This window comes from Chenopodium album, chromosome 18 (genome assembly GCF_948465745.1).
Source record: "Chenopodium album chromosome 18, dcCheAlbu1.1, whole genome shotgun sequence".
In the NCBI taxonomy this organism is placed as follows: Eukaryota; Viridiplantae; Streptophyta; class Magnoliopsida; order Caryophyllales; family Amaranthaceae; genus Chenopodium; species Chenopodium album.
In genome coordinates, this window is record NC_137851.1 from 13,292,692 (window position 1) to 13,303,839 (window position 11,148).

An 11,148-nucleotide genomic window follows, 5' to 3' on the forward strand; every position below is an offset into this window, starting at 1 on the left:
CTGTAGCTTCCTTCCCTTTGGACGCCACCATGCTTGAATGCATGATCACAGTGAGGCTCAAGTTTGGGATGCTTGAAATATTCCCTACACCGACATACTTCCTTCGTTCCAAATTACATGACATGTTTGTTTTACTACGTTTGCCAATGCAAAAGTTCAATTTAACATATCTTTAATTGACAAATTCATCTATTTTCTGATATCTCATATCTCTAACATTAATTATATTATTGTAAAAAAATACTAAAAATTGACTATTAAATAAGTACACATTGAATGAATCTAACAAGATCTCACATAACTATGTTTTTTATACCTATAAATCACAAATGTTAGTCAAAATAAAGTTAATAATGAATAGTGTCAAAAGTTAAAACATATCATCTTATTTATAACGAATGAAGTACAAAGCAATAAAATGTCCAAAGTACATCAAAAAAAATTACCGGAGTCCAACAACCTTTACCGGCGGCAAGAAGGCATCGGAGGGCAGCAACAAGGTTCGTTAAACTGAATCCCAATTGGCAAGGTACGTTTTTTTGCTTCAATGGTATATTGGTATCCTTAAGTTGGAGATAGAGAATTAAAAAAGGGCTTTTAGGCTTTACGGAGTAAAAATGAAAGAATATGGTAAGTTTAACTCCTCTACACACAGACTCACATGATAGCCAACAATTTTTATTTTTTATTTTTTTCAAAAATACTTCGTATATAAAAAATAATTAACTAGAAGTGTTTTCATGTAAATGTTGCTTTGTGCTTATGGGATATTAATATTTGGGCTTTTTCTTGCTATAATCTAAATGGGGGTGCAGATTCACGGGCTTTTTATTTTTTTACTGAAATGGATCTATACATTTGATTTGTTTTTTTCCCAAAAAACAGGGATGTATGTGCTCACCAAGTGGGCTGTATAAGTCTGCCAATGCCCGAATTTATGATCACCTCTAATATACTCGTATATGTTTTATTTCGCTTCCTCTTCATCGTTAATAGAGAACATTCAGAACAACATAAGGACTAAGACCTTGTTTGGTTCACCTTATTTTTGCTGATCTGGTTTGGTCTGATCTGATCTGGTCTGATCTGATTGTCTGATTTGACTAAACTTTGACCTTAAGTGTACGATAATCTATAAGGAAAAAATATATTAAGTTAGATCTTGTTAGATTCGTAATAATGTGTAGTTTATTAATATGTAATTTTCACAAATTTTTTCAATACGAAATTAAAAATATTTAGCGATAAAAACCGCACCTAAAACGATGTTCGGATCTAAACTTCTTTTTTTTTTTTTTTTTTTTTTATCTGAACTTATTTTTTCTGATCTTATCTGATCTGAACTTATTTTTTCTAAAATAAGTAAAAATAAGGTGAACTAAACAAGACATAAGCCCTAAAGAGCATATCCATTATCCAATCTATCTTGACAGCATGTTTAAATCACTAATCAATAGCATATTTCTATGATAGTACCAACAAATATACAATAGCATATCCAAAATGCATAGATATTTCTACATAGATAGTACCAACAAATTTACTCTGTAGTTATATCCAATATGTAATGATATATCTATGTAGATGGTACCAACAAATATATTCCTAGTTTTTTTTTTTTTTTTTTTTTTTTTTTTAACTACTCTCGAGCTAAAACAAATGTAAGATTTTAACAACCAAACCCAAGATCGGTTATGGAGCAGAGCAAATTTTTTTGACAAAATTCAAGTTTATAATAGAGATAAATATATGGGGTAGTTTGACTTTTTAATTTTTTATTTATGAATAATAGGGATAATTTGGATTTTTCCACATTTTGTTATAATATTAGTCACTTTCTTTCTCTCTCCCGTAGCTACTTCACCACCATTTTTAAGGTCCTGTTTAGTTCGCCTTATATTTGCTTATCTGATTTATCTGATTTGGTCTGGTCTGATCTAATCTGATCTGATCTGATATGAATGTCAGATTTGACTAAACTTTGACCTTAAATATACGATAATCTATACGGAAAAAATATATCAAGTGAGATCTTGTTAGATTCGTAATAATGTGTATTTTATTAATATGTAATTTTCAGAATTTTTTTAATTACGAAATTAAAGATATTTAGCGATAAAAAACTGCACATAAAACGATGATCTGATCTGGACTTATTTTTTCTGATCTGATCTGAACTTATTTTTTTTGAAATAAGTAAAAATAAGGTGAACTAAACAAGGCCTAAGATTATCGGGCAGAAATGTTGTGGCGATTAGCAAAAGCCTTTCCTTAAGAGGTTAGTTTGGTCCCAATTTATATGTTTTGCTACTAGGGTGTCTTTTGTTCAGCCGGCCGATAGGTTACGGAGGGATTCAGCATGGTCATAGGAGGAGAGGGAATTTTAGAGAGAAGAAAATATTAACTACTCCCCTCGTCCCTATAATAACGATAATGATCCATTTGAGCATTTTTTATGAATATTAATATATTTAGGGTCTGTTCTCTTCAGCTTAATTTCAGTTCAGTTAAGTTCTATTCCTAATTTCCTTCTTTTATAAACAATTCATTTCAGTTCATTTCAGTTCAACTCCAATCAATTTAGTTCAGTTCAATTTAGCTTAATTTAGTACTCAGTAAATATGAACAGGTCCTTAAATGAAGTACAAGTGTATGGGGAAGTAATAAAATTACATTGAAAAGGTAAGGAGTACTAGCTAGTTAGAGGAGAGAGAAAGAAGGTGACATGTCATAAGTCTTTTTATTTCTCACAGTATATAAATCTGGACAAACTCAAATTTTTTCATGGATAAATTAATATCCGTCATTGTTTAGTTCCTAATTTCCTTCTGTCGTAAATAATTTATTTCAACTCTATTTAGTTCAGTTCAGCCTCAATCAATTTAGTTCAGTTCAGTTGCTTTTAGTAAATCAGAACATGCCCTAATATTACCTAATATTACCGTTTAAAGAAAATTCTAAATTAATTAAACACTCCGTACTACAACGAATATTAAATGCATTAATCCATAATTTTGTCACTCTAAAATGACAAACAAGTACCTTAAAAGAGATGAATCAATTGTTTTTTGAAATATGGATAACGAACATCTTTTCCCACCCAGTCAAATTAGGCCTTTCTGTTTAATACTGTACTTCAAAAAAAATCCTCAAAAGATGTGCTATTACTGAGTACTAATATTTTACTATCATTTATTTGCACAAAACAAGCAAACATAAATCCACAACAAAATGTAGTCAAATAATCCATCCCTACTTACAATAATTTAACCTTAAGAAATCCTCCCTTAATTAATGTTACTACGTATCACATACGTAATTGCATGAGTAAATCAGTACTCCGTAATATCGTTATGAATTACAAAATAACGCGTAATAAAATACTCATATATTATCGAGTTCTTTCCCTAAATAATGCTACCAAAAGACTTAATTTCTAAATTACTGTCACTTTTTCAAAAATTTCATAAATACTGTCCACATAAGCAGGGAAAAAAATAACCCATTTTTTTTATCGGTTCAAATCGAAACCGCTACTTCAAGTAGCAGTTTTCAAAACTGAAGACCGCTACTTGAAGTAGCGACTTTCAGAACTGGAAACCGCTACTGTTATAATGTTTTTAAAAAAAAAGTTCTTTCAACTTAAAAAAGCTGAATAAAACAGAGTCTTGATTACATAGCTATAATACTCCATAACTATAATACCCAAAGCTTTTCCAACAAATTTCACATAACTATAATACTAAGATTGATATAGTACTGTAATACAATATTACTAACAAGAAAATAAAACAAATCTAGAGTTATTTAAGTTTGATAACACTTCGAATCAATCAAAAACAATACTTAAAATAAATAAAAAACAAAATCAAAACTTAATTTGATTAGATCTAAATTACATAATTACAAAAATTGAAAAATTAACAAGTGCATTGAATAAATAAAAACAAATTAGGGATTAAGTTAACAATTAAATTATAAAAATTACCACGCCTACATCCCTGTACTACAACAACAGTGAGTTATTGACGGTGATGGTGGCGGCAACATCAATTCTCCGGCGTAAGCGCCACTCCTAATGGTGGCAAAATCAAATGGGGTTCTTTCAAGAAGTAGATCGATTGTGGGAGATGAATATTTTATTGGAAGCAAAACATGAGAGAGAAGAAATATACTTCATATGAACACTCTTTTTGTACGTATAATTTTGATACCTAAAACCGCCACTTGAAGTGGCGGTTTACTAAGATGAAAACCGCTACTTGAAGTAGCGGTTTATCTTTGTACACCGCTACTTCAAGTAGCGGTTTTATGTAAAAACCAAAAAAATAAAAAACTCGTTTAAATCGGTGACGTGGACGGTAATCTTGGAATTAAATAAAAAGAGACGCTATATATGGAATTGAGTATTTTCTCAGCAATATTTTGAAAAAGAGCTCATAATTGAATCTCATTTACATTATTAGTCGTACTATACAATTGGATAATCTCCCAAACAATTATCAATAACATATAATACAAAATATGGAGTAAAATAATTAAATTTCGTCTACGTCACTATACTCCATCACAATACTCCGTGGCGGTTAGTTATTCGACTACGGAGCACGGAAATGAACCATTAGTCATCCTCTAACATTCAAATAAACAAACTTTCATCAACCATTTTTATTTCGCCCCATTTCTTTCTCTCTCTACATTTTCTCTCTCCTATTTTGTTCTGTCTTTTATCATTACACCACCTCCCTCCATACCCTTTCCCTCTCTCCCCCTGTTTCCCGCAGTTTTTCTCCATTTCCTGCTACTCCCATCATCAAATCCCTAAATCAATAAAAAAAAAAAAAAAAAAAAACCTTTTCAAATTCATCCATATATTGTTTCAATTGATTCATTTGAACTCCTGCAAGCAAATACAGCAGAAGGATCAATTTTCTTTGATAATCAGTAATTTCTCCAGATCTTAAAATTCTGTTTTCTGGGTATTTCTGGGTTTCTTTCAATCAATTTTCTAACAATTTTTCTATTTTCTTTTGTTGCAGGTAAATTCAGCTTCTGGGATTTTTAAATTTCAAAAAAAAAAAAAAAAAACCAGATAAAAATGCAGGAAGAAAAGCCCAGTTCAAATCCAGTCATATTATCCTCAGATGATGAAGAAGAACCCACTAAAAACGACTATCAAATAGTCTTATATGATCCAACAAAGGCAAATGCAAACAACAACCTAGCCATGGCCGTAGCCGAACCCGAACCCGATCCGAAACATTGGAAACCGCCATTGACGTCAACCTCAGGAGGAGGGGGAGGAGGAGCACAAAGAGTGTTACCAGCAGTTGGTTCATTTACAGTTCAATGTGCTATGTGCTTCAAATGGAGGCTTATACCAACAAAGGAGAAGTATGAGGAGATAAGAGAACATATTTTACAGCAACCATTTACATGTGATTTAGCTAAGGAATGGAGGGGTGATATTTGTTGTGATACTCCTACTGATATTGAGCAAGATAATAGTAGATTGTGGGCTATTGATAAACCTAATATTTCTCAGCCTCCTCCTGGTTGGGAAAGGGAGCTTAGGATTCGCGGTGAAGGCTGCTCTAAATTTGCTGATGTGTATGCTTTTTCTATCTTATTTTACTTTATTTTTTAATTTTTTGGGGTGTTTTTGTTTGATGTGTATTTTGTGATGAAATTAGTGTAAATGTGATTTTTGGTGATTTGGAACTGGTTTTTGATTTGGGGGGGGGGGGGGGGGGGGGCTTTGTGATGGAACATGTATGTTATTTGATTCATTAGTGTTAGTAAGGGCAGTGATGTAGCCGGGATTTTCGTAATTGGGTACGACTTTTTGAGACTTTACTACTAAGCTAGTTGTATCCATAATGAATATGCTGTTTGATTAAGGGTTTTGGCCTTTTGGGTATTGTTCTGTATTTTGAGTTTTTAGGATAGTGGTGTAGACGGAATTTGGTTTCAGACTTAGACACTACCTTTGGAGATTTTGATAACTAAGCTAGTTTATTATTTCTTTGTGTTTGGTTTGGTGTGAATTTGGTGTGCACATTTCAACTTTGTAGTAGTTAGTTGTTGCTAAATGATCAATTTCTCATGTTCATTTGTTGTTTTTTACTTCTACTTTTCTATGATCTGATTGCATGTGAGTTGTGTTTATGGTGGACCTTTTGGCTATACTGGTGGCTGGTTACCAAATCTCTAAGGAATCTTTGGCTGGTTGCTTTCATGTGTTGTTAGACGTTGCTTGTACTTGTGCTTTGATCATTCTCTTGGTTGTTGGTGGTCTGTTTATTCATCTACAAGATTATTTTATTCTATGCTTTTTATCTGGATTTGCCGTCATGGGTAGAGGATGCACTTTGTAGCCGTCATCTGTAATAAATATCTGGAGTATCCGAGTATAGATTTTGGAATATCTCACTGATCATGATCTTGAATGCAAGTTGGAAAGTAAATTTAGGTGTCTCGTGCCTTAGAGCAATGACTTCTATACTCAAATCTATCTAGCATGCTTTATTTACTGATCATTGATCATGTAGAAGTGTTGGGCTGCCAGGGCTGCTATCAAATGTTATTATTTACCTTTGGTATGCCATGGGGATCACATTAAGCACCAAGGACCACTGAGGCACTGAATAGCAAGTTGGTATCTTCTTGTGAAGTAAGTCATATTCTAGTTGCTGTGAGCTTCATGCTTGCTTCTTGCAACCTTATCAAGTAGGTGACTCAGAAGGGAATCATAATGACCGTAATCCTCCCATAAGATATCTTGGTGTTCCTTCTATATACACCAGATTCTTTAGGAGCAGTTAATGATAATTATCATGTCATACACCAGATTCCCATAAGGTAACTTGGAATTCTACATGAAACTCGAACCCTTGTCAATTAACAGGTTAAAACATCAATATTGAGAGACCAAAATAGATGACCAGTGGAAATGGTTTTGGGAAGAGAGTTTCTGTTTGATCTGTGGGGTAGAGGTTAGGAAAAGTGAATGTAAAAAGGTTACTTTCCTTGCCCTGTTTATGTCTGATTGATTATTATCTTTCTCTTTTCCTCAGCTTGCTCGTCTATAAAAGGTGGGTTTAGCTTGGCCATATTCCCTGAACTTGGTAACCGCTTAGCATTTTTCACGTTGAATTAGAATTTTATGAGTATGGCCGTATGGGTCTGACCTGCACAATTCTTCCCATATTAGATTAGGTTAGCCTATCTAGATTCTATCACAGTTCATAAATACATTATACATATGCTGATAAGGTAATTCAAGTCAGGACTATTATTGAACGGGGAGGCTCATTTATACGGATGTGAATGATGTATATGCTACACGATACGATGGCATTTTTTCATATCATTAAGTAGCTTATGCTGTAACTTCTTGTTGCCTTATGTGCTTGAGGCCAATCGAGTTATGTTGTTTTACTCGACCTTTATATTTATTTGTTTTATTTATTTATTTATTTTATTATTATTATCATGCCTAATAAATCTGAATAACTATTTCAGGTACTATATCGCACCAACTGGTAAGAGACTTCGGTCAATGGTTGAGGTTCAGAGGTATATATGTTTCTGCTATCCTCTTCATTTTTGAGATTATCTTCTTTACTAGGTATTTATAAATTTATTTGTAGTGTCTGTCCTGTACTTATTACTTGTGTGCAAATGTTCGTTCTTATGCTATATCCTTAACTCCTATGTTTTAATTTTGTGCAGATACTTGTTGGAGCATCCAGAATACGTTATGCAAGGAGTGACACTATCCCAGTTTTCATTTCAAATTCCTAAGCCTCTGCAAGAGAATTATGTCAGAAAGCGCGCTGCTCGTTCACCTATGCCTGATGGCTCCACTTTTGGGATGGCAAGACCTCTTCGGACCATTGCAGGTATAAATGGTTTGATATTTTTGGATGTTTATAGCAAGTTAATGACAATTTACAGTTTCATCAGAGTATCGTTTCTTCTAATCGAATGTACCAAGTTTTTGTTCTATGTTTTGAAAGGAAAATTAAGAAAAAGCAAACAATACATAAGGGTAACTTATCTGACAGCGAATGGTGATGACTGATGGCTGTAACATTCTTGAAAACACTCACTATATATGCGTATTTTTTCATTGATTACATTTATCTGAATATCAAATTGAATATGGTGTTTCCATAGTAAATGTCTATCTATGACCATTAAAGATAATGTCAGTATGCTAGGGAAATACGAATATTATTGCATAATACTCTAATATGGTGTCTGTGATGATATATGCTATAGATTCATTACTATCTATGGCCATTAAAGATAATGTCGGTATGCTAGGGAAATGCAAATAAGATTACGTTCTCTAAATGATAGGAATGGGGCAGGCTGGAATATATTACTTTTTATGTACCCTGCTGTATAAATTGCTGATCTGCACTGTAAACTGGAAGCTGTAATCTTTCTTTGTCCCTTTTTATATATGACTGTAAGTCATAACTAATAGTCAAGGAATTAGCAGTGTCACAGCTGTGTAACAGCTTTATGCGCTGCATGATCTGGGTCTATGCAAAACTAAGAAAGTAGTATTCTAGCTGAAGACAAATAGTTAGGTGGTGAAAGGTGGCATAACTATAACCTCATATTGAAGCATGGATGCATGGATATTGTCTTCCTTAAAACACTGACTGTTTACTTATGAGCTGTCTTTGTTTGTTTGGTGAGGTCTAATTTCTTGCTTGCTTGCTACCTGTTGAATTATATTGGGGGTTGGGGGGGGGGGAATAATCCTGAATTTATCTGCCAGTTGATGGCAGGATATCCATGTTTCTAACTGGCTTTAGTTTGTGGAGGCTTGATTTTTTGTTTGTCTTGATTGCTTCATGGATGCCTTCGAGAGCTTTGTTGGAAAGCTTTGATGATTAGTAACAAGCAAATTAGCGAACACTAGGTTTGATGATAACTATCCCTATCTGATACAAACATGAAAAGCTATAGTGTCTTCCTGTTGATATTGTTGCATTTCTATTCAGTAAGCAGTCTTGTTGACTATGTTTAAAATACTTCCTTGAAAATAAGGTACAGTGTTTCGATAAACAACCTTGTATTTTCTGCCTTTGTGTACTTTGGAATACTAAATGAGCGATTTGCAATGTTGAATAGCTATTTTATGGAAGAACTCAACATTAGGATCATGTTAGTTTGCTCTTAATGGGTTGAAAATGCTAAATTGGAAAAGAAAGCCTAGTATGTCTTGTGGATACTAAAAAAAAGAAGAAATAATCTAGTTGCATGATATTTACACTCTTCTTTAGTTTGCCTTTGACATCCTATCCATAGTTGGATATAATCTGCAAAATCTGCCATTCCAACTTTTAGCTGAACTTGAAGTATCCACGGCCACACTTCAAACAACTCAGACACGCTGAGTCCATATAACTTGAAATGCGAGTGATCTTGACTTGTGATTAGAGGGTGCAATAAGGCGTACTTACTGACAAGGAGAGAACTGAAAGAATGGTGCACTATAGTGTCTGCAACTGTCTGTTCAGCTGTGGGAGGACGTGATACTATGCTATTTTTGATTTATTGCTTGCTGCAGATGGGTCTGGGTCTATTAAGGGCATGCACACAAGGGTTTATTTTACTAGATGTGCTTATTTCTCTTGTTCCGGTATTGTTTGCTGCAGATAGGGGTCTGGGCAGGGTAATTTAAACTAAAATGATGAAAAGTACTCCTTGGTACCTTTCTAAAGGAATAGTAAAATCATAAGGTGGCTTTCGCTCATTAAGTCACCGTTGAATATGAAATTCTTGTGCTAGGTTCTTAATTATCCTTCATTCACAAAATCACAATTATATTTTGTTGTAAATAGTGTAGTAGTCAAACTGATTTTGGTAGGTTTTGCATACTTTTGTTGCTTGAATTAATCTCTTTTAAATTATGACAAAATCTATTAGTATTGCTGAATGGCTATGTCTATATACTGTTATGGTCTTGCATAGTTTGGCGTTCCGTGTGTTTCATGATTTGCTTGATATGGTCATAATCGGCATTATGAGCTGCTCTAGTGTATTATTCCTGCTTTGTAAGCAACACTTATGACTTATCCCAATGTTCTGATTGTTTAATTGATCTGTCCTTTACCCCACACAAATAATGTATTCTGTGCTGTCTTTGCAGCGAGTCCTTTATCATGGGCTGCCCCAGATGATGCTTCAGCCTTACAGATTAGTCGACCTGGGCCATATGGCTTTTCGGCCAACACTGGTACTCCGCCAGCAAGAAAGAAGGCTCGGCCATCAACAAATCAGACACATAGCAGCATTCCATTGCAGCACAATCCACATAAATTCAAGATCAAAGGTCCCCGCCTACCTCCGAATGGTGTCTATGACCTTTGAGTTTTTAGGAGCTCCACATTTTGGGATACAACTAGTTTAGAAATGTGTTATATATAGCCTTTGCATATGGTATGTCCTACACAGTATGGTTCAAGGAAGTGAAATATGATTTTTTTGTGAACTAGTTGAAGATTTAGGAACTTGATGAAAAAATGAGGATGGGGAATTTGATGAGGGAGTGTTTCAAACTAGCCTATTGGTGTTTTTTTTTGCTGAAGTTGTAATACCCTATGGTTTCAAACAAAGAAATGAGGAAAGTATATCTCAATGGAATAGCTTTCAAACTACATTTTCCATTGGTTCCAAAATATGGTATAGAAAATTATAGAGGTACTCTATAATACTTGTTTTATTTCTTCGTTTTTAAATACTTGTTTTATTTCTACTTTTTGCACTATTTATTTGTCCTACTTTGACTAATACTTGTGATTTATACATAATAAAATATATAGTCATGTAGGTACTTGTTAGAATCGTCTTAATGAATTGATGATTAATTTTCAATTGTTAGAATTATACTTATTGATAATTAAAGATATTATTGATTAAAGATTAACATTAGTATACGTGCCTGGGAGAAATGAAGCACATATTTAAAAACGGAGGGAGTATTGAAATGAGGAGAAATGGTGGAGGCCCATGGTGGAGAGAATGAAGAAGTGATGTTGGCAAAATGCCGGGTTGCTTTCTAATTCATTTACATTTCAAAGAAAACTTATTCTAATCCGTTATACTAATAAAGATTATGGGATT

General features: G+C 33.6%; 1 protein-coding gene across 1 annotated transcript; it reads left to right on the forward strand.

The window, feature by feature from the left end:
* Positions 1–4,670: 4,670 nt before the first annotated feature.
* Positions 4,671–10,682, forward strand: LOC145591533 (methyl-CpG-binding domain-containing protein 2-like). Its single transcript, XM_081648016.1, has 5 exons — positions 4,671–4,944; positions 5,040–5,610; positions 7,525–7,578; positions 7,735–7,904; positions 10,175–10,682. The coding sequence occupies exons 2-5, from the start codon at positions 5,099–5,101 to the stop codon at positions 10,393–10,395; spliced, it is 957 nt and encodes a 318-aa protein (XP_081504142.1). The 5' UTR covers positions 4,671–4,944; positions 5,040–5,098; the 3' UTR covers positions 10,396–10,682.
* The last annotated feature ends 466 nt before the right edge of the window (positions 10,683–11,148 follow it).

What these genes read in the sequence shown, in the direction of transcription:
- LOC145591533 (XM_081648016.1), top strand. Translation starts at nt 5,099, where the DNA reads ATGCAGGAAGAAAAGCCCAGTTCAAATCCAGTCATATTATCCTCAGAT. An exon ending in TGCTCTAAATTTGCTGATGT is followed by an intron (nt 5,611 to 7,524) that starts GTATGCTTTTTC and finishes TAACTATTTCAG; the next exon opens with GTACTATATCGCACCAACTG. An exon ending in ACCTCTTCGGACCATTGCAG is followed by an intron (nt 7,905 to 10,174) that starts GTATAAATGGTT and finishes CTGTCTTTGCAG; the next exon opens with CGAGTCCTTTATCATGGGCT.